Source organism: Uranotaenia lowii, chromosome 1, assembly GCF_029784155.1.
Source record: "Uranotaenia lowii strain MFRU-FL chromosome 1, ASM2978415v1, whole genome shotgun sequence".
NCBI classification, from domain to species: domain Eukaryota; kingdom Metazoa; phylum Arthropoda; class Insecta; order Diptera; family Culicidae; genus Uranotaenia; species Uranotaenia lowii.
In genome coordinates, this window is record NC_073691.1 from 24,914,308 (window position 1) to 24,939,254 (window position 24,947).

The window sequence follows — 24,947 nt, forward strand, 5'->3', positions numbered from 1 at the left end:
ATGTGCACGTGATTAACACTTGACCCCTATGACTTCTTCGGGGGTGGATTTGTTGGTGTTCCGGCAGGTAAACTTCAAAGTCATACTTTGCTACAAGGAATAGGATGAGCTAAGGAAGGATATTGGTAGGGTTTGAGGATTGCAAAGCTGGAGGATAATTTCCTATCCCTTTTTGCTCCCAAGAGTCCATATAAGTAGGTTTTACCGCGCCTACGTCGCGTTGCTTTAGGAGATTGTCTTGGGAGTGCTATGCAAGAATTAAAGTTTTTTATGATGGCGAAGCGAAGAGATAACCAATCCCCCGACTAACCAAACTATCTTTGTACCGTAAGGCTTCGTCAAGGTGGATCAGTACCACTAAGCTGAAGTAGTTTAAGATGCGTTGAAGAGAAAAATCTTAAGGTTATTTTTGAATGTCTCTAAATTTCTTGCGTTCTTTAAGTCTGATGGAAGTGAATTGAACAGATTCATTCCACGATAAGCTAAGCTATTTTGTGCGAAGTGTGTTCTTGCTCTAGGCAGAAAGAAATTCATGTTTTCAGCGCTTCTCGTATTTCTATTGTGAATGTTATTTATATAAATGAGTTCAAGGTTCGATTTCAGTAGATTTCTTGAGATTTTGAAAAAGAAAGTTAAGATTTCAAATTTGTTAAGCATTTCCAAAGGTAATAGTTTTTGACTGTATAGTAATCTAGTGGAAAATAAGGTAGGCAACTTTTTAACATATTTGAGAGCTTTGTTTTGAAGAATCTTAAGGCGTTGCAAGCGTGTTTCAGCAGCATAGCCCCAAATGGAATTCATGTAGATCAGGTGGGATTGTACATAAGCATAATCTATTTATCAATAAAACAAAATTTTATGAATTCTTCGAAAAAACATGTTAGATTTGTTATAATTGAACGCAAAAAAATATAGATTTATTGTTATTATTTCCTCCGAAACTCTAAAAGGAACGTAAAGCCCATAATGATGTCTTAAAATGAAAGCTGCAACACCAAGAGGGCTGGAAAATGTTATATTTTGCCGAACATTTGATGATAAATACATATGTAACTTTTTTTTAGATTTCTCATGTGGAAGTTTACTATATTTCAATTCAAAACCTGCTAAAATTTCAATGCCATTATTTGATTTCACTTTGGATGTTATAAATGTGCATTTGAAAAGAGGTTCATCAATCTCAAAAATTTCAAAAAAATGAAATTTATAAAAATCACCAAAAGGAATCAAATTTAAAATTTTTAAATAATTCAGAAAAATCAGTATATTTAGATAAATAAACAAGCTTAAAGTTGAAAAGTTGAACTCAAATTCTGAAATACCAACTTGGTATTGAAATTCTGATCCATAAATGTCGATATTCGTTTTAAAATTGTGTTGCTAATACGAACTATGAGTTAAAATTTCTTTCTAACTAATTCTAACCCTAAGATTTAAACTTAGAAATTTAGATTAATATCAATTGCATGAATAGCATTACTAATGTTTAATTTTTTTTATTCTGAATATGAATGCATGATTTTTCAATGATATTTGAATAATTATTTATGAAATCACAGTACTATATACTGGTTAATAAATCATGGATTTAGATGACTAGTTTCTTAGCTTTGATTTTATTTCTGTTCCAGAATAATGAGTCTGAATTTAGAATCTCAAGCTTAGTTATACTTTCAAATTTTGAAATTTAATTTTAAGTCCGATTTCAAAACATCAAATCTTAAACTCATAACAATTTTTTTTAAATTCATCTGCTTTTTCAGTCCAACTTCTGAATGCATGATTAAAGTCTTAACACAGAGAACTTAATTCGAGCTTCCTTATTCTAAGTTCTGAATCAGATCTCTAATTCTAACATTCGGAGGGAAAGCGAACATTGAAGAATGGAAACACGCATACAATTTTCCCATTTCGTATTTTTATCGAAGGAATACAATTAACGTTGTATTCATTCGAAAAAAACTTACACTTCATTAACTTCAACCTTTTCTATACGTAGGATTTTTTATATAGAAAAAGTGATGTGCACTGCATACAGTTTTTCCCGCTTTTAATGTCAATTTCCCGGTTATCTCCCGGTGCTATTTTCAATTCCCGTTTTTTCCCGGTTTTCCCGGTTCGATGGCCAAAATGTAACAGTCACATTATTTTTATTTTGAAACAAAATGTCCAAAAAATCAATAGAATTTTAATTTAAAAAATTTATGAAAAAAAGTATTCCACAACCGCTGAAATTCTTGGAAAAGTTAAAAAAAATTAAAAATTAAAAACATTTCTCTACAATTATTTTAAATTACAGACAAAACTCTGCAACTTTGCTTTAATGATTTTTCAGGATATGATTAAACTAGTTAAAAATGCAGAGTAAATGGGATACATTTTGTTTTTGTTTTTGATCAGATATTTAATTTTTTTAGAAAAGATTTTTAAATTAACACTAGAAAGACCGCACCAGTCAAAATGACTGGTTGGACACTTTGTTTGTTGAATATCTATTAAACACTACGCTCTAAAAATTCGCAAAAAATACGACTTTTCATGAATTTTGAATCTCTACAAAACTGTGTATTTTTTATTTCACTAGCTTTTTTAATAAGCGAGAAAAATTTCGCCATGGACACTCGGACCGCGACCAGTCAAAATGACTGGTAAAATTCATAACCCTATAACTCAAACAAGATAAATTTTTTTCGCTTGCTTTTGGTTTCATTTGCAATCCACATTCAAGACAATGAGCCTTAGTTGATTTATGGTGGGCAGGAGTGTCATTCGTAATGAAATTATTGATTTTCGATGCGAAGTCATGAAAATTTTTAGAAAAAGTTCTCGGATTGACCGCTGTGTGGCGCTTCAAACACTTTACTCCCAATTTTTTTAGTCCGTTTTGTTGCTAATCTATAATCAAACTTTCTGTCAAAATTTGGCGAAATTTCATCAAGATTTATAAAAGTTATGTTAGTTTTAATACAAGTCCATTCGGGAAATCGAGTAGTTTTAGGTGATAAATATGTTTTATACTTAACTAGAATGAGTAAAATAATTATGAATTGTGTACTCATTTATTCAAATTTGAAGACATCAGCTAAGAAACCGAATAATTTAAATGATATTTCAAAATGGGTGAACGGAATATTTCTCATATGTTGGTTATCCACTATGGGTGCACGGTTACACCGCAGTTTCTGCCCAAGTATGTATTCACATGCATTCTTAGATTATTAGGTTCGACAAATTTCCAATGGAAGTTCACTTACAGGTATTCCGGCACCCGTGTATATACCTGGCCAGCTGGGAACTGATTGAACATTTTTATTGAACATTCTTATTATAAGAGGTAATACATCTTACTTGTCGGCAACTTATGGGGTTTGAACCCAAGTGTTTTCTTGCCGATACCGGGAATCGAACCCAGTACGCCTGGCATGGCTAGACCAGACTCGCGCCAGGCTATCTGATAGACCACAGTGGCGCTAAGATATTTCAACATGGGTGCACGGATTGGCTGTAAATTCGCCGTTGAAAATTATATAGAAATAAATAGTTTTCAGCTTGCTTCAGAACACAAAATATTTTTGAGTTAGATATGATAGGTATTTGAAATGCAATATTGGTCAATCAAAAAACTTCTAAGGAAAAACAAATCAACGTGTACATTTTTATTTTCACTATTTTCCGTCGCACGACATATCTTGATGCATATAATTCCTAAAATTCACTCGGTCCATGGTAACCGTTCTCCAATTTCTTGGATGTTGATCAGATCTTATCAGATAAATATACGATTGCAAAAACCTGTGTTTTAATAATAAATAAATCAATTTATAATGTTAAGATATAATTTAAATATTTTTTTTCCAGGAATAAAAAAACGGAACTTTAAATAAAAATCGTTATTTAAATCATAATGTTTCAACATGAAAGACATGGTTTCGACTTTGGTTTAGTTAAGATTTGTAAAAATGCTTTTCAAAAATTTGCAAAAAGTCCAATATTTGATTAAAACGCAGTGAATCCGTACACCCATAGTGAAAAACTATGTATTTAACACAATTTTTTATTTGAATCTATAAAAGTCTTTATTCTTTACCTTTAGCATGCAAAAAAATTAATTTTGGATGAATGGCGGTGAATTCGTGCACCCATGGTGAATTGCTCTACTTATAGAAAAAGTTTGCTTCAAAACCTACAATATCAGGTATAATATATAGGCAACGTTTTGAAAAATTTCAGAGCGGTGGATGCTAGAAAATATCTACTAAAACAAAATTGAAGTGAAACCGTGCACCCATGGTCAATACCAATAGCCATCTAACATGATTTTATAATTAATTTGATAATGTGTTTTAATTTTTTGATAATTATTTGAAATATTCATTTTATGACATACACCATTCGTCAACTATGCGAAAATGAGGTGATTCCGTGCACCCATGGTGAAAAAATATTTCCATTTTATAACAAAAATGATATCGAATAAATAACAAAATAATTTCAAAAGAAAAAAGTTAAAAATATTATAATATAAAAAAAATTCCCTTTACCAGTCATTTTGACTGGTCGCGGTCCGAATAGGTATATTCAATTTGCCGGTCCTTCTAGTGTTAAATAAAATTAGTCTTAAATAATAAATAAAATAATTTATTTTTATTGATGAAACCAACCAAACAAGCTAGCATTTATCTTTTAAATCAGAGAATGGGATAACGGTATTATTTACTATTTTGCTAGGTAAATGCATAAAATGCGAGGTAAATTGAAAAAAGATAAAATTTACCTTTTTGCTAGGTGTAAATTTACCGAGAAAAGTGGGCGGAAAAAAATCAACTCGTTTTTCGGTAGATTTTATCTTTTTTTTTTCTTTTCCGTGTACTGATGATGATTAGCAGCAATTCTATAGCAGCGCTTGATTTTTTTTTTACACAGAGGAGAATCTTTGCACGCGCACCAAGCTCTATAATTGATTATTGAATTTTAAAAGACATACACCGTCTTAGCCGGTTTAGGCTTTACAGACTGAATAAATGACGTGGACAACTTAAGATTAACATTAAACACCCAGTACCGAGATGGGAATCGAACCCATGCCATCAGTGGACCAGCGATTACCGTCTTACCACGCTAACCACTCGACCACCGAGACGTACAATGCATTGCAATTTTTTGAAACCTTTTACAGTACTGAATTAAGCTAAAAATGTGAAAAAAACATCGAGGACATACGTGTTTGGGCTCGTATGCAGTACAGGGTTAAAGATAATATATAAAAACAGAAGATTCGAAACACCATGTTTTCAACTTTACAACTTTACAACTCTATCTCATATTTCATTCTTTCACACCTTCTGTTGTTTGCGATTTGTCAATTCGAACGGATTCAGGAAACACCCTCTCGCAACAGCATGATTAATTGAGTCGAAGCTCGTCCGATTTGACGGTCTGTGAAACGGAGTACATACATTTCTACGCTCGTTCCTCCGAAGAGTTAATTCGTTTGTAAGTATTAGCATTTATGCTAATTGTAAGGTATCATCGGGCGTCAGCCATTCATCAATTGAGCTTAAACCCAAGTTCAGTCAACAGTGAATAAAAAGCTGTTTTTTGCTCTGGTTTAATTTTTATTAGTTTTTTTTTCTTCGACAGAAAATGTAGCAATTGTAGTTTGAAGTTACTCAAATGATAAAAAACACAGCTCCTCATTGAACCGAATCTGGTTGAAATGTGTTTTGTACAGATTGTATAAATCAAAAGTGTAAACCATATGGGGGTATTGATATATCGAGCTTCCAATTCTTGTTTTTTTCTCTACGCTGATACGATTGAATAATTTAGTATCGACTGCGTTGAAAGTTGGCTGCAAACAATCACTTGGTCAATTACTAGACAGACAGTAAAATAATTGTTTCTACAATGTAGCTACCCTTATCAACTGAATTTAGAAAATAAAAATTATTTTATTACCTTGGTGTAAAATTCAATTCAAAATGGATTAAAAAAAAATAAAAGTAAGTAAGTAAGTAGAAAATTCTTCAAGCTACGTCATATTTTATGTTGATTTTGTATGGGGTCTCCCAAGATATAGTAATCAACTGTAAATTTTTGCTAACTTCAATCAAAAACTTAAGATTTTTATGTTTTTTTTTTACTTACGCTTGATTAAATTTTATTCTTATGCAAGAATCCTACAACGTACAAAGGAAAATGTAGTGGATCTAGCTGACTGGCTTGAAAAACGTCCTCAATTTAAGGCCGGAAGATCGAAGTTTGGTGCATTATGATAGGTATTCAATTAGCAACGAACCCATCAAAATCATCTTTTGTCCTCGATGGAATTTTCGGCGACTTTGTTTGGTCCAAAATTTTAGAAAATAACTCATATTCTGTAAAAAATTTTAAAATTTCAAGTTCGGTAAATGTAAAGCCGTTCACATCCGGAAATGTGAATTTAAAATAGTGATTATTAATTTTCATCACTATTTATGGAGCTGCACCTGCTTTCAGCTAGCAGCCGGAGATCGGCCGCTACAATCAGTACCAAGCGAAAAAAAAATCTTGTGGGGTACTGCAGATAGGTAAGTTTCGGAGCAGCAGAAAAACTGTTGATTTACTCCGTATCCATTTCACGGTAATTGGCAATTAGCTACACAATCGATGTGTTCGGGGAGTTGTTGCGTCACAACTTCAAACAAAAAGTGGCGCATTTTTTTTTTCACTTTCAGGCTAAAAAAGAACCGACTCGATAAATAAATGCACATAGATATGACAACCGAGACGATAACACGGTTCCAAAGCCCGGGCCCCAAATCATCAACACCGGTGATATATGTTTGAATGAATGGGTGGGTGGAGTTGGGGTTCATTCGAGAGAAATGGAAAGTGTTTCGATTTTCCGAAAAAAAAACCAACCATAATGTATGTGTTTAAAACGACTGACAATTGTTTGATTTACTGTGCGCGGAAAAGAAGCAAACCAATTCCATAGGTCACCATTAAGTTTACGGAAGCTCTCGACCAGATGCGGTTGATTTCTTCGGATTTTCTGAGGGTTTTAAGGGTGAACAAGGAAAACAGAGCTGAGGGAAAATTGGCTACCATAATTTACACGGTGGGTCAACCTCAACGTCGTTGATCGTCGTCCCTTAGCGAGGGTCTTATTTTATCGTCGTTGGGGTGACGTTTATTTTTTTCGCTTCTCAAGTGGACGCCCCATTTTATCGAAGCGCAACGGCTCAAATGGGCGCGCAAAATCAACGATTGATTTACTGGTAAGAAGCAAAAGGGACTCCAAGTTGAAGGCAAATAATAATAGATTATGTTTATTGTCTTGGTTTTTTTTCTTCTGGTCTGGCTTCTTTCTCCTTGTGCTGACTTGACTACGAACTCCGGCTGGTTGAGGCAGGAAATTTATCGCTTCAAAAGTAGATATAATTTGCGGTTACTTTCGGCGGTAAACCCCATGGCAATAACATTTGAAGTTTACTCCCAGATAGCCTGGAAGCAAACGCGTGTCGATCATTTTGGCACGTGGCTCATGACATCAGTCTTTCTGATAAAATTGTGTCTTTGAAGACGTTATTGGCGTTTCCTAGACGGACTGTTGGAAAAAAAATACCATAAGTGTATACAAATTAAACGAAAAGAAATACGTTCCCTAAGGTGGTTAGTTGAAACCGCTGTTGTTCCCTATATGTATTGAAATCAATCTAAAAAATGAATGAAAGTTTTTTTATTATTAACAGTTTTTACTTAGTGTAAGAAAATTCAGATCAACAATTTTATGATCTTTTGCATTAAAATCAAGAAGAGCACACAATTTATGGTCTTGTTGCTGTTTTATTATGTTATGTTAGTTATACATAACTTTTTCAACATACAATTCCCTTCAACCTACTTCACTGAACCAAAAAAGAGAATCAGGATTGTGGATCAAATACTAATCCTGATCCAGATGCTTATCTTTACCCAGTTCATGATACTTATTTTGACTTTCAACTTGATTTTTTCTATAGACCGCACCAAAAAATTTTCCTTGAAAATTTGAAAAGTGTAAGGTGCGTTTTTTAGGCCGAAAGGCATACGACTAAACTCATACTTCCCTTTAGAGGAAGCAACGAATTGTACGGGGCTAGCGACAAGTTCCAATTACCACTATTGGGTAAAACGCTGTTCACAAGGTTTGGTAATTCGTGCAGAATGAGTTAGAAACGCATTTTTTGGTTTGGCACTTGACCCTTAGTCTCATTTATAGGGATTTGGTTGAAGACCCAAAAACTGTTCAAGTCACCGTAGGTTAACTACAGCATCCATTTTATGAACACATGTTCAGTTACCCTTATTAACCTTGTCCACGTCTCGTTAAAACATATAAACGGTGACAAGTTTCCCAACCAATTAAAATTTATAGGTTGTCCTAATATATGTATCTAAGCACGATATAACACGAATAATTTAAACGCAGTTTAGGAGAAAATCAATTTTTTCACTTTAATGTTCTTTATAGTCTTTTTTTACAGTGAATCAATAAAAAAAAATAGATTGAATCAATAAAAAATAGAATTTTTTGGCCAAATCCCGAGCTGAAGCAGTAAGAACGCATGACTTTCCGGTCCAAAGTTTTGTTCACCGGACCCGATTTCCACCCAGATTGTTTTGGTCACGAAGCTGCTTCCTCTTTATAATTTCGAATCGAATCCGGGCTGTTCCAATGCGTACTTCCTACATTTTCGCCAACTGACTTAGCGAAATGTTGGGGAAAGTACAACATTTGTGCATGATATTTTTGCGCTTTTCCGGGGAAATGCTTCTCATTTTCACGAAAATTATGAAAAGTGGAGCTTAAGATACACTGAGTTTTAAGTTGAACTGTAAACCACAACAGTAGAAATCAGCTGTTTGAACATCATCCGAAATGAGCCGGGTTGTATCAAATTCTGCTTAGACATATCCCATTATGGTGGTTCTCCAAAAAGTGCAGTCAGATAAAATAGGATTTACTGTGAGTCATGTTTTTGAGGGCAGTTAGTCGAAGAGTTTCGGGGCTTTTGAACCCATTCTGCCAATCAACGGAGTTCGAAAACCTTCGATAATGGAAATGGAGGGTTACTGAGGTATCAGCGATTCCTCGCCATGTTGTTATCTTGGGGTCAAACTTGACTTTTGAGTATTCGAGGGTACCTTATGACCTCGAACTCATCGACGCTGTTTGAAGGGTTCACTTCAATTTCTTACAAAAAAAAACCTTCTGTGATCATAGGCTTCTCTGGAAAAGAAGTCTACCTTTTTTTTGTTGAACCTTTACCTTTTCATTGAGGTTTAGCGCACAAGATCTAGTCCAGTGCTTGTTACTTGCATTTAGGGACTCAGTCTCGTCATAGTCTTGACCTGTCGTTTGAAGAACATCTTTGAAACCTCGCCGTACGTCAGGTATCTCAAAGGTCGGTCCTTTTTCATGATCTAGTGGCTAACTGCTCTAGACATTTACTCTTGGAGTCCTTCTCAACTTCTGTGGTACTTCTCCTGTCCCTGCATCAAAAATGGTTTTACGTTTAGATAAAGGCTTTTCTGGACTTAGGATGTTTTCCGGACTTACTAAACATAGAAGAAGTTCTATGACATAATGGGACACCCTATATTTAGTAGCAGGTATAACTTCTTAGAGATCGATGAATCTTTTCACTTCAAGCAAGAAGTGATCAGAGCTTGTGTACGACTCTACTGTGCAGTTTGACAGTGGTAGTTCTGCCATGTTTTTAGGGCAGTTAGTCTACGAGTTTCGGGGCTTTTGAACCCATTCTGCCGATTAACGGAGTCAGGAAACCTCCGATAATGCAAATGGAGGGTTGCTGAGCCGTTTGCGGCTTCTCACCATGTTGTAATCATGGGGTCAAACTTGACTTTTGAGTATTTGAGAGTACCTTATGACCTCGAACTCATCGAAGGTGTTCAAAGGGTTCACTTCAATTTCTTACAAAAAAAAACCTTCTGTGACCATAGGCTTCTCTCGAAATGAAGTCTACCTGTTTTCGAGAGATCCCTTTCATTGAGGTTTATAATAGTAGATTTAGTCTAGTGCTCGTTACTTTTTACTTGCATTTAGGGACTCAGTCTCGTCATAGCCTTGACCTGAAGAACATCTTTGAAACCTCGCCGTACGTCAGATATTACAAGGAGGATCCTTTTTCGTGGCTAACTGCTTTTCACATTTACTTTTAGTGGCCTTCTCAACTGTTGTGATACTTCATCTGTCCGTGCTTCAGATATGGTTTTTTGTTAAGTTCAAGGCTTTTCTGGGCTAAGGATGTTTTCCGGACTTAATAAACATAGAAGAAATTCTCCCGTATTATCACGATTTTTTTTTGGCCGATTAACTCGCTTGTTAATTCATAATACTGAAAAGATGCTGATAACAAAATTAAAATTTTCCAAAATTACCAAACTTTGTTTTATTGTTCTCAGTGGATGAACCTTCAACTTCATTTAGAGAGCTAACATACCAAAAATCGCAAAGTGATAAAAACGAAAGTCCTTTCCCAGCGAGCTGATTGCTTGTGATTTGTTATGATCCGCAAGGTGCAATCCGGAAGGAACTTTCCGGTTCCGCGACTCATGTTTTATTCAATTCCCTTCCAAGAAAAATGATGGCCAGCAATAAATCACACATCTAGGCAGTCGGAGGAGACGATCACAACGATGAAGATGACGCCTCCCAAAAACGAGACTAACCGCTCAAATTTTTTCGCAATTCAAATTTCGCACGTTGCACGCGAAAGTTTCTGCCACCCAAAAGCTTATAGACATCCGGCGATCGGCTTAACTTACTCGAAGGGGTGGTTTATACTAGGTTTTTTCGACTTTACTACCTTTTTGGTGATAATTTTATGGAGTTGATCAGCCAAAGTTTACGCTTTCTAACCTTTGACGCTAAGCCATCTGCCTCACCGAAACGAGAGTTCAGTTGCTGGTTATGAGGTTTGTATTTTTGCTCGTCTTTTTCTCGCAGGTCTGAGCAGTAAAAAATCCAATAATCTTCGGAAGAGTAAAACCAGAAAAAATCTGTAAAATAATCACAACAATCTAAAAATATTTTTTCCTAGTGGACTGTTTTTCGCAATTTGATTTTTTCAAATTGTTAATTTGTATCCTTAACCCACTTTTCATATCAACTTAGGCGCTAAACGCAAACGGTCAAATATAGACATCCACAATCTATTGACCTGTGTTCATAGTTTCATTCATATCGCATTAGACATCGATTGTGTAGCTCGTTTTTTTTCTTCTCTCAAAAAGAACACGCGTTCGATCGTAAAACAAAAACCCCACGTGGTCAAATGCGCATCGACATTCATATGTGGTGGATCCACTGTTAGGTTTTCGATTTGTTTGCTCCACTTTTCTTCTCTTGGTTGTTAAACGTTAGCAGCAGCTGAGTAAGTTGCTTCGTTTAACCTTAGGAAAATTTTAAGAAAAAAAAACCTTAAAACAAACTTATGCCGATTGCCCTACCTTGTATCGTTTGCGCGCGCCAAGCCACACGCCAGGCGTAGGTTCGCGCGTATGATACGTTGTTCTACATGCGTTGCAGTTTGTTTGCTTAATTTTCCCGAGTTTTGAAAATCAGACGGCGCGCCGCGTCGTTCGATTGGTTAAAACTAGCCTTAGTTAGCAATTTAACCTTCTTCGATTAGTGAGTGTCTGTGATTAGGAAAGAACTCTTCCGGTTTGTTTGTTAGTTTTCCTACTCGTTTCCGTTCTTAGTTAACGCAAATTGATTCCACTCAAGGTTGAGTGCGTTGTTCTAAGTTGTATGAACCAACACGATGATTAGTCATTTCAAAGCATAGTTTGTGGCCTTGAATTTTGCTAAGTTTTTTTCCGTTCCGAAATTTAGATTTCTTTTAGTGACAAGCCCCCAACCCAAGAATGTTTGTAGATTTTTTCGACAATTTGCCGTCGAGAATAGTTTTCTAAAAAATTGCTCAATTATCGTGCCCTCCTCTATGGAGGAAGTTTAAATTTGTCACACCTGTTTCGTTTCTAGATAGACTGTCGAAATGCGCTGTTGTCATTCCAAGAGATGAGCTTAACTTGTAAGAATTTAAAAGCAAAAAGGTGGATAGGTGGACACACCTCTTTCTTGAGTTGTGGTTTCTAAAAAAAAAAGATGATTGACGGTAAATTCCCACATTTGCCGATGATGACGACTTGTTAGGAGTTGTGGTTAAAGCTTGAAAAAGTCTCTTAGTGGAAAGCAAAAGTTATGTGAGGTTTGGAAGGAAGTCATAAAATTTGGCAGCTTGTCGTAACAAGGGAATATGAGGATTTTTTTTTGCGTTTGACATGTATTTGACCTTGATCTCATCCAGAATCGCGATAAAACTTTCCTTTGAAGTTGGGAGCTGATACACGAGCTATTGCGCTTTACGATAATAATTATGAACGAGGCCACCTTTGGCGTATACTAAGTTAATACTTATCCTCTTGACGACTAAAGGCATATCCTTCAATATCTCAAGGTCCAAACCCAAGTAACAATTTTAGCTTTATTATGGTCAACGCAACTTCAATAGGACTATAATAAAGCTAAAATTTAGGCTATTTGTCCCTGTTTTAGAAACTGTTTTTTTGTAATCTTCGCTAAAATCATTATGCTGTAAAATTTTGATTCAAAGCTTTTATAAAGCTTTTATGAAACAATATTATCAAAAACTTGACACTGTGAATCCATCAACATGGCGTCATTTTGTGCCCGTCGATTTTGCAACGAACATGGCGATAGTCAATTCAATGCTAAATAGCTTTATTATGGTAAGATAAATGACTAACAATGACTTTATGAGAGCCATATAAAGCAAAATATATGTTTTTCTCGCAAGCCAAGCAATTTCACGCGTAGGATGAGTTCCTCATTTCTGTGTTGTTAATCATTAGTACAGAAAATGAAAACAGACTTTTTAAATGAAATAAATAAGGGATTGGTTGTAAATGTTCGATGGAGTGATACTATGAGTTGAAATCAAATTTCGTTTTCTGGCGCCATCTTGAAATCCAAGATGGCGACTCTCGATTAACTCTAAAATGCTGTAAACGACTCAAAATCACATGAAACCACAACAATATATAATAAACAATATATAACGAGTAAAAGTCAAATTTTGCTATTTGACGCATTTTGTAAATGGTCAAAAATCTCGTTAAAATTTTATGCGATTTTCAGTGATTTACAGAATTTTGAAGCTAAGCGGAAGTCGCCACCTTTGATTTCAAGATGGCTTCAGAAAGCGAAATTCGACTTCTTCCCGTTTAGCCTTTTCACCCAATACCCAATTTGTGGGAGTTTCATACGATTTTGAGTGATTTACAGCATTTTGAAGTGCAGTGGTAGCCGTCATCTTGAATTTCAAGATGGTGTCAGATAGCGAAATTTGACTTCTTCCAGTTCAGTCCTTTCACCCAATACCCATATTTAGGGGTTTCATGCGATTCTCAGTTATTTACAGCATTTTGAAGTGCAGTGGAAGCCACCATCTTGGATTTCAAGATGGTGTCAGATAGCAAAATTCGACTTCTTCTAGTTTAGCCCATTCAACTTATACTCATATTACGGAAATTTCAAGCGATTATCAGTAATATACAGATTTGAAAAGAAAAGCCGCCATCTTGGATTTTAAGATAATATCAGGATACCAAATTCGACTTCTTCTTGTGTAGCCTTTTCACCCAATACTCATATTGTGGGGCTTTTGTTTGATTTTCAGTGATTCACAGCATTTTGAACTTAAGCGGAAGCCGCCGATTCGACTTATTCTTGTTTGCCACCCAATACCCATTATGAGGGTTTCAAGCTATGATCAGTTATATACAGGTTTGAAAAGAAAATATTTCAAGATGGTGTCAGATAGCAAAATTCGACTAGTACTCGTTGAACCCTTTCAATTAATACCCAAATTCGGGGGGTTTCATGTGATTTTCAGTCATTCACAGCATTTTCAAGTTGAGCGAAAGTCGCCATCTTGGAATTCAAGTTGGCGTCGGACAACGAAATTTGAGTTCCACTCGTTTAGCTTTTTTACTCAATACCCATATTGGGGAAGTTTTATGAGATTTTTAGTAATTTTAAGCTTTGAAAAGAAAAGGGGAAGCCGCCATCTTTGATTAATGATGGCGTCGAACAATAAATTTTTTCATGTTGTAGAGATACTCATACCACTTCTGGTGGTTTGATGTATTTCAAAGAAAGATTTTTATATTTTCTTTTATTTAACTCAAAAATAACACACACAACTTATCAAAAATGTGTAAAAATGGAAATTTCAATTCAAATGCGTACAATCTAGCCTGAGCGTGTCCTTTTTTGACATCTTGATCGAAAACTGTTACCTAATTTTATTACGGTTTTGTAATCAAGAACTGCGTGCCTTTATAAAACATGTAAAAAAAGCTTGGAACAAACTTCTTAGTTTATGTTTTGTTGGAGTTTTGATAGATCATTCAGAAATCTTTTTAACAACTTAAAGAGTATATTTAGTAAAAGCTTTATGAGCTTAATGAAGCAGTTACTAAACTAGCCTTATATAAAATGCCATAATAAAACAAAAATGAAATTTTCAAATGCTTGTTGGCTTAATCTATTTTAATCGTTTAGTCTCAATGCCCAGTTTTCTGCCGGTTGTGTGTCGATCGAGAGTCGCTTATTCCGGACTCGTGCCTTTCACAGCACACACTCGAGACTTCACGTAAAGAATTGGACGATTTCCGACGTAAATGTCATGGTGGCGTCGAGAGACTCTCCACTTTGATGGTATTCCCTGTCAGAGAAATACTCCTTTCTTCTAATGTACAATGCGGAGAAGGTAAAGTCATACCAACACAGCTTCAATCATCAGAAACGACACTACTCGAATACTCCACGAAGGAGAAGTGAACCCACCGACGCAGGTGGTCATTCCACAGCATCCACTACACTTTGGATTCTTGTTTAATCTTGTAGGGAACGCCTGTTAAGGCTCTTTGTAACTTGAAAAAGGAATAGGCACTTTTAGGTCCATCCTGTTCCGAAGATCACAGCCTGGAATACAGGAGAATCGTAGGGCAGATCTTGAACTCTAAATTTCTAAAATTATTACTTCATCCAAACTCAAACTTCGATGGAAGGACTGCCCATGAAGAGGAACCTTCAAGGTCAGACTCTATTACGGTGACTAAGGTTTTGATTTCGAAGAGACATGTATCTATCCCGCTGAGGTACCTATTGATACTTAATCTGAAATACGGAGAAGTTGATAAACTTTTCCTCATCTAGATTGGCAAGACGAGTATAGACACTGTGCTTTGGTCTATCCAAGTAATGGGTTTGCATGGCAACGATTGAACAGTTTTGAGTTAAAGTTACTATACTTTTTGGTCGTCAACGTCATAGGTTTGGTAAAGACCTTAACGATTATGGCGTCCAGATGAAAGCAAGACCTTGCTAACCATATGCAAGACCACAACACGGTCATTGAGAAAAAGCCTATCCTCGTTGTGTGCTGAATTGCAAAAGAACGACTTTCCGAGAGTTTGTGTAAAAAAGGCCCTATTTTTGCGTAAGAGACGAAAGTGTACTGCGTTGCACCAATACCTGACTTGTTTACCTCAAACCTGACCAATGTCCTAATGGAACCAGACATCTGTCCAAAGCATGGGTCTCGCGTGCCAACCTTTATGTAGGAAAATTCATAGTCATAGCACCGTTGAAGGATGTGAACAAGTGTTCAGCTGAACAGTCTGAGGTATCGGGGGTGAAACGTCACGTATTGCCTATTTCCATGAATCGTGGTGGAACGTGGACCTTGATTAAATCCCTGTAGAGTTCAGTACTATTACCTCTGAATAAAAAGAATTTTGTGCACTAGTTTTATAATTACGGGGCGATAGAAATTCGAAGCTTGGTCGGCATTACAAATTATGACTAATTCTACAGAAGTGGCAAAACCTGCTGACTAATACAGTGGAGAAAGTTTACTTTGAGAATTTATTTATTTATTTATTGTTAAGAAATCAACGGATCACGTATTGATCCTAATGATTGGTCTTAAAAGTAACATTAATGTAAAATTAACAAAAAAAAAATAACATACTACAGACTACTCAGTTCTTAACATAGCTAGAATTCTTTTTTTAAACATATTCCTGGAAGTATCAAAGTCGAAGAGCTCTGAGAAACGGTTGAATGTCCTAGTAATACCAATCAGGGCACTATTGGCTCCATAGTTGTTCTGGCGAAGAGGAATGAGAAGCTGAAGGTTCCGATTTCTTAGTTCTGGAAGTCGAACGCACAAGTTGATAGTTTTCAGCAGCATGGTGCAGTCTATATTCGAAGCCAGCAGATTGGAGACAAATAATGCTCGAATGGTAGCTCGCCGGGCTTGAAGCGTGTCCTAAGATATGAGGTAGCAATGATTCTCGTATCGTGGAAGGCGGAATGGATCTTGCCAATTCCAGTGTCTTGAAGCGTAACGCATAAAGCGTCCTTGGATGGCCTTGATTCGATCAACACCATTCTGGTAACAGGGACTCCACACAGCAGATGCATACTCCAAGATTGAGCGAACAAGGCTACAATAGAGACTTTTCAGGCAGTAAATGTCTTTAAAGTCTTTAGTGACGCGAAAGAGAAATCCCAAGCTTCTCGATGCTTTGTCGACTACATAGCAAGTGTGCGTCTTTAAGTCCAACTGTTGGTCTAGAATTACTTCCAAATCTTTTAAGTGCTTTGCTCAAGAAATTGTCAAACTGTCGCTGTAAAAGTACAGTATCTCCAGAACCTTTCATAGTGTAGAATAGCTTCAGATCATCTGCATAGGCGAGTTTTGGACCGTCAAGTAGTAAAAGCACGTCATTAAAGTAAATCAGGAACACTACTGGGCCAAGGTGGCTGCCTTGAGGCACGCCTGATGTGACAGAGAATTGTTCGGAACATGAGTTACCAGATATAACAGAGAATTTGCGTCCTATGAGGTAACTGCGAAACCAATCTAATAAGGACCCGCAAAATCCCAGCCTCTCCAGCTTCGCGATAGCTATTTCGTGGTTCACCTTGTTAAAAGCAGCTGACAAATCGGTGTAAATTGCATCGACTTGAAAACCGGCAGCAAAACTGTCTTGCACAAAAGATTTGAATGTCAATAAGTTTGTAGTCGTAGAGCGCTTGGGCATAAATCCATGTTGATCATTACAAATATATTGTTTGCAAAACGAGAAAATTGGGTCAAAGATAACAAATTCGAACAATTTAGCTACTGCACACAAAGCCGAAATTCCTCTGTAATTATTAATATCCCTCCTTTCGCTTTTTTTGTAAACCGGGAACATAAAAGCAATCTTCCACAACGACGGAAAGATCGCTTTGTCTAGCGATGCGTCAAATATGCGTTTAATAGGAATTACTAAATGAGGCATGAAGCATTTCAGAAACGTAGCTGGTATATCATCGGGGCGCGGGGAAACAGAATTTTTCAGTTTAACAGTCGCCTTCAGTAAAGTTTCTTCATCAAAAGAGATGTTGTTTAAGAGGGTATTCAAGGATGGAACGTTTCTAGTTGCGCTAGCTATTCGTTCTGAGGATATAGATCCAGAAGAGAAGACGCTAGAAAACTTTCTAACAAAAAGATTGCGTATATCCTGTTCCGACGAGGCCGTCTCGTCATCCAGAAACATGTTAGTTGGTAATCCAGATTCTTGTTTCCAAAGAGACTTTGGGTTTTGTTTAAAATTCCGTTGCAGTCGAGATCAGTAATTCTGGTAGCATTTGGCGCTGGCTTTTTTAAACGCTGAATTCAGCTTACGAAATTCATCCTTTAAGGAGGGTGATTTGAGCCTGTTGTAGTTTCGAAGAGCTTTGCGCTTCATAGTTTTCAAGCGTTTCAAATCTTTGGTTATCCAAGGCGCTCGAGTATTTTAAGCTGCAAGACGTTTCGGCACATGTAGATCGATTATGTGATTTATGATCGGATCGATCAAGCTCAGCTTCTCAATCAACAGAGTCAAGCTCGTGAGAAATAGCTAGGAAATCGGCAAATCGGAATTGCTCTAAGGTACGGTGAGATCCAAAATCTTTAAAAGGTCTTTAAGGATCCCTAGTATGAAAAAACGCCCATCAGTTGGTTGAACTATGACAGTTGTACTGGGTTACTGTTCACCGGGAGATATCTATATGAAGATCTTAATTATGTTCTTCACGTCTGAGAAGTACTTGGATATGGACTGGAAAAATATTGGCAAAAATCAGGTGTTTACACCAATTACAAATCTAAGTATCAGGAAAAACTTAACTAGAATGTTTTCTTATGTAGACCCACGTTGATGAAGAATACCGATCGAGGCTATTTAATATGCTACATCAATGAGGGCAGACTCCATTTTGGATAGCCTAGCGTCTATACGGTGGTGGCGTTCAGTCAGAAAAAGTATGAAGACAAACCTTTTCAAAGAAAAACATGTCAAATCAATTGAGCAGGTCATGAAGTTAAGGTCCCCTAAAATACTCCGTAATTGATAAGGTTTACCAAATCCTTCGAAATTAGTGCACTACGCACTAAGTGACCTGGCAAATCCAGTGCGACTTTTGAACACCATCCAAGAAGTTGATAAGCCTAGTAAAATACGTTTCGAATAATCTTATGGCGATTGAGCCTTGTCCATAACCCCATCGAACAAGTTACTATCACCTTTGAAAAGTAAGAATTACTCGTATGCCTTTCGGCCTGAAAAACACCCCGCATACTTTTCAACGATTCATGACAAAATTTCAAGTAGGATCAGTAGCCTTGAACGGAAACATTAGAAGGGTCACGGACTTTATCCTGGAGTTGAAACTCATACAGCGAAGGACGTTTCATCAATGGCATTCGAAAGAAATAAAAATTTGGTAAGATTTAGATTTCTGTGAAGGCCTTCAACCGACCTCAGTTGAAAAACAGCACGACAGTTGTTGAGCTATTTATAGTTTTAAAGGTCCGTAATGACCTCCATTGGACGGAAAGCTTCACAAAAACGTTCTTTTCAAGAGTGTTGAAACATGAAGTCACTATACTCAAACAGTACAATTTTGAGAGAAATTTGAAGTGTTTGAAAAGTTTGAGTGTATACATAAGCATACGTTTGAATTATATATCCTAAGAAGGTGTAGATCACCGCCACGTAAAACATGGCTTGATTGTCCCCAAAGATAGCTTAACCCAAAACGAACGAACTAACGATGTTTCTCGCTGTTTTTTTTTTTAAACTGACCTGGGTTCCATCTGATTTTTTTTTTTTGTTTCGATTATAGTCGTTTTACCATCTTTATGGCATTCGCGACTTTATCAACGTTGCAGTTGGCGGATCGTTATTGAAAAACTTATCCGGTACAACTGTGTTCGATGTTTACTCTTGGGCTCGAACTCGCGGACATCGGATCAGGAGACAACAGACTTGCCAACTGAGCTATATCACAAGCCCATGAAAATTGAATTACCTCATTTTAGAACCTTCTAACTTTTTTTCGAGTCTGAAAAGCGATTTTTACCGATTCCCTAGAACAAACCGAGTCAAAGTCTCTTAATAACTTGAATTTCATTGAACGACCCCTTAAAGTTGACCGATTGAACTTAAATCTGGCATGGGGCTTTCTGGCAGGCCAAGAAACGCCAACACTCGGAATACAGGAAAACGCTTTTGTTTTGGACCAGTCTACTGAAGGTATTATGAATGTATTCGCATGCTGTTCGGCTTCGAAACATATCGCATACTTTTCAACGATTCATGGCAACATTTTTTCAGGCTCAAAATTAAGTTATTGTCGACCAAAATTATTATTGTGGCATGTTTCTAACTTCCTTACACTGCAAGTGACTAAAATCACATTCCAAAACACTAGCTTCAGATGAAAACATCCAAGGGTTACGGACTCCACCTTGTAGTTGGAAGTCAAACTGCAATGGTGGTTACCTGAAACTACGTTAAGGTATGATGAAACCTAAAATCTTTTCTCGAAACTCTTCAACAATCCTCAGTTTAGGGAACAGTCCAATAGTTGATTGAACTAAGAGGCTGATTAAGGAAAATACGCTCCAATCGCCATTGTAAAACATCGATATGAAGCTTAAAACAGGTTCTTCACGCCCAAAACGTATTCGTGGAGTGGTATTGAACTAAAAAATCGAATCCTGAAGATGTATAGAAAGTCATTAGATGGATGGGAAAAGGCCGATGAGGTCGACTTTCGAGTTGACCGACCTAGGGCAGGACGTTCGTTCTCTTTTGATTGGAACTTAGGAAGCGAGTTCACAGGGTCCTACACATATCCACAACGTTGGAAAAAGTTGAAATCCTCAACCGTATTAACCGTAATCTTCATAATAGCTAGTAGGAATCGGCCATAGCCACCATCTAAAGCGAATTCGATGGAACAAATGTTTGAGCACGTTTGAGCACTCGAAAAAGCTGCAGTTATCGACTCGATCCGGCTGGAAGGACCAAATAAAGTTGGCTATAAAAAAACAACTCCTTGAATAAGTTTCATTGTTGACGATTAGCATATGAAGAAACTACGATATCCGATCCGAAGGACCATGTATTTAGATGAATTTTTTAATAAAAATAGATTTGGACTAAATTAAAAAAAAAAAAGTATTGTACCCCACAACCGTTATTGTTTGGCATCGCGGGCGTCGAACATTTTTCGCGAAGGTTCTTCGCTTCTCGCCGATTGAACTCTTTCGTCTAATAGATGCTATTCAATTTCCGATCAATGTAGGCGTTTTTGCCCTTCATCATTCCTTCACACAAGAAGTATCCACAGATTTGAACCAATTTACCTTTTAACTTGTGTTTCTTTTCGGATGAGACCAGTCATGGCTTGCTCCAATTTGCTCCAAATTAAAGTTTAAAAATGGAAAAACTTACCTGTCCGGTTCCACTTTTGGCATCGCCGCCACGCAACAGCGTCAGCTTCAGCCGGTTGCCACGCAGCTCGGCGTGGACTGTTCGCCAGCTGCGATCCTGGGACCGTTTCCCGTCCAGGAGCGTTACCTTGACGTTCAGCTCCCCCTCCCGGATGAGCGGGGCCGCCGGATCTGCCGGACTATCCCGGAAGTGGGCCAACGCCTTCGATTTGGCACTGTGGCTGGTTTGTCATGGGAACACAGAAGGAAGACAGAAAAAAAAACGGGGGTTTCGGTTAGAAAACAGAAACGGTTCATTATTGACAACAACAACAATTAGAAACAGAATGTAAACGAACGAGCAAAACAAACGCTTGCCAAAAGATTACAGCTGTAGCAATTACTAGTAGGCGAGCGATTTGCACGTGTTTAGTGAAAAAAGGATTAATTTTTGTACCATGATGTGTGTGACAACTATTAAGAGGGTGTATTGGGGTTGGAAAATTTCCCAACCCCCTCGAAAAAAAAATTAAAACATCATCATTTTGAGCGAAACCTAACGGATAGAAGAAAGAAAAACTAAAACAAAAAAAAACGTCAACATTTAGTGCACATCAACAACAAAACACCCAACAACTGATGGCGAAGATGGCGATGTTAATGTTGATGAGGCGGCTTCTCTACAAAGTGTTAAGCGATCTGTCAAACAGCTGTTGGCAGTTGATACGATGCGTGTGTTGTTGTTGTTGGTTGTTGTGGAAAATGGAACGGTTCGGCAGTTTGTTTAAGGTTATGTAATTTAAGAGAGAGAGTGGAAAACAAACTCATATATTAATCGAAAGAAGACTGAATCGTGGATTTAAACCGCAACGACAACGACGACGCAAAATCGATTCGGATGGGTGCCTTTTTCCGCCATTAACAATAACAACGAAAAAAACGAGAGAAAGAAGATATCACGAGGGCCAATTTTCTATACATTTTCCTCACATTTTTTTTTCAGTGAATTTCAAGCGGCTATCGAGGGCGCACAGAATGAGATGATGATGATAATGCAAACGACAACAACATCCATCTCGTTATCTATATCATAGGTCATGGAGCAAGTAGATCAACTAGATGGGCGGCCGCGATCGAGCTTTCGTCAAGCCTTTTTGAGGTGAAATGTGTGCAATATCAAGATAAACTTACGATTGCGTCATGACAAATAGTTAAGGCGTTACGCGAAAGTTCAATTGAAAAAAGTTGAAAAAAAAATTAAACCGAACAAAGAATCACTTCATTGGATAAAACTAAAAATAAAAACAAAAAAATTAAGTGAACACTGGAAAAAAATTCTAATAGTTTTTAAAGTTCTTATGTGTATTTCTAACAGTTCTTAAAGTTTTAAAAGTTCTTATAGTTTTCATAGTTCTTGTGAACGTATACTCATTTCTTATAGTTTATACCTGACTTTCTGGTTTTTAACCGTATGATCTTCTAATTTTCTAAGTTCCTTTTTTCAGTTCCAGTCTAGAGGTTCCTTGATTTTTTTATTTACAATATTCAAATTTTATAGCTTTCTGAAGGTATATATATTTTTTTAAAAACATTATGAGGTCCATATGTCAAAACTACTTGACTGACTGGTTTTCTTCCATTTGACTATGTCACAATTTTTTTTATATATTCTAACCCCACTTATTTCGGATGACGTTTAAACAGCTGACTTCTGCTTGGTGTTTTTCTTTACAGTTCAACTTAAAGCTCTATGTATGACTTTCCGGTCCAAAGTTTTGTCCACCGGTCCGTCTTTAGACCCAATCTTACCTTAGTACGTTGGAAGGTGCGGAGAGGGGATTCCACTTTTTGGCCACATCCTGAAGAACTGTGGGAGTCTTCCTACTGGCGTAAGCATGCATGGCTTTCCGGTCCCAAGTTTTGTACACCGGACCCGGTGGACAAAACTTTGGCCCGGAAAGCCATGCATGCTTCCGCCAGTTGGAAGACTGACACAGTTCGAGATGTGGCCAAAAATAGAATCTAAAGACATACCAGAAGCAGAAGAAGCCGAAGTCGAGTCAAAACAAGTCATTGGATAAAAGTTAAACTAAAAAGAGTTGAGTATGAAATATATAGAATCACACTAAAAATTATTATAAAAAATCTTTTTCTACATTAAAAGACCAGAATTCAGTAAAAATCTTAAAAAAGACTTTTTATAGTTTTGGTTTTTTGTCTTCAAGCTGAATTTATCGACTCACAGAAACTCAACATTTGGATTTCCTAATCTCCAGAATTCCAGATTCTTTGACTTTCTGATGTCCAGCTCCAAGACTGCTTGATTTAACAAATTTCCAATATTCTAGCTTCCTAACTTTACTACTTTCCGAAATATTCTTTTTGCTGAATTACCTACTGATTTGCAGAAATTCTGATACATATAATGATTGTTCATTTTTTTTGACTTTCCATCTGCAAAACTACTTGACTCTCAATTTTTCTGATTTTTTTCTGACTTTCTGACTTCTATAAATACATGTTTTTTGCTCTGCTAAATATCTGGATTTCGGATTTCTATCATTTTGTCCTTCTTACTTTAAAGCTTTTTGATTATCAATATTTCCAACTTTTTGCCTTATTTGTTATCTGAAATTCTATTTTCCACTTATCAATTTAACTACCAATTATTTTTGCTTGTAACCCTTCAATGCAGGACTTTTTCAAAATGAGAACATTTTCATTCGAATAACACAACTGAACAGGATTGAAGCCATTATTTTGAGTCCATCAAAGTTGAAAAATAATTTGGAATCATTTCGAGGCGATTTTGTAAATTTCTTCCGAACATTGTTCATTAGGCGCAGAAAGATGTTTGTGATTAACTGGGATTAAAACATTTTTATTAGAAATTTTGAATTATACCGATTTTCTCAAAACTACTTTAAAAATAAAATAAATGAACAAAAAATTGAGTTTTGCATTTTTTCTTCCTATTTTGTTCGATATCTCACACATACATTTCAATACCCTTTCTTTTTTGGCAACTTTGGATTTTGGCAACATCCAAAAAGACGTTTTTTTTGTCACTTTTTTATTTTTTATATTTATTTCAAATAAATCAAAATTAATGTAAAAAATGATATCAGAATGGATTTTTATAATTTGGCTGTATTATATAAGTTTAAAACAGTAAACAAAATCATATTTTCCCTTTTTTACTGCTTAAAACTAATATAATTGAGCCAAACTTTAAAACAAATGCATATGACAATGTTTGACATTAATTTTGATTAATTTGAAATAAAAACAATAATCAAAAAAGTGACAAAACCGTTCGATTTTGGCAACATTTGAATTTGGCCACACATAATCTACGGTCGTGTTGCCAAAACGAAAAGGGCTGTATCCTGGTAAAAATACCATGGGCTAAATTCTTTTAATCTCTAAAATATTTTTTGTTAACACATAACTCAAAAATGTTCATGCGTTTCCGAGACATTTGGATTTTAATTATTTATTTATTTACATAGTATTCCGTCTCACGACATAACTTGACGAACATAATTCCTAAAATTCACTCGGTTCATAGCAACCGTTCTCCAATTTCTCGGGCACCCCACGTTCGCCAGATCACGCTCCACTTGGTCTAACCACCTCGCTCGTTGCGCCCCCGCTCGTCTTGTTCCTACCGGATTCGTAGCGAACACCTGTTTTGCAGGACAGTCGTCCGGCATTCTCGCAACGTGTCCCGCCCAGCGTATTCGGCCAGCCTTCACAACCTTCTGGATACTGGGTTCACCGTAGAGGCGCGCGAGCTCGTGGTTCATCCTTCGCCTCCACACTCCGTTCACACTCCGGATTTTAATTAATGTTTTTTTTAAACAACACTATGCATTAAAGGGTTAATTTTCCGAAGTTCTAACTTGTAAACTTTCTGGCTGTGTGGTTTCCAAACTTTAAGACTTTATGACTTTCTGATCTTCTTATTTTCTGTCTAGTTTTTAACGCATTTGATTTCCTGTTTTTGATATTTATGACTTTTTGTTTATTTATTGCTATCTGACTGTC

General features: G+C 36.5%; 1 protein-coding gene across 7 annotated transcripts in view; it reads right to left on the reverse strand.

Annotated features, from left to right (window-relative positions):
• The window catches only part of LOC129741867 (uncharacterized), a 544,810-nt gene that overhangs the window by 51,029 nt on the left and 468,834 nt on the right, over positions 1-24,947 (reverse strand). For all 7 annotated transcript variants that reach the window (XM_055733697.1, XM_055733690.1, XM_055733681.1 and 4 more), the window contains one exon: positions 20,920-21,139. In XM_055733697.1, coding sequence (XP_055589672.1) covers positions 20,920-21,139 — 220 coding nt within the window. The remainder of the gene's footprint in view (positions 1-20,919; positions 21,140-24,947) is intronic.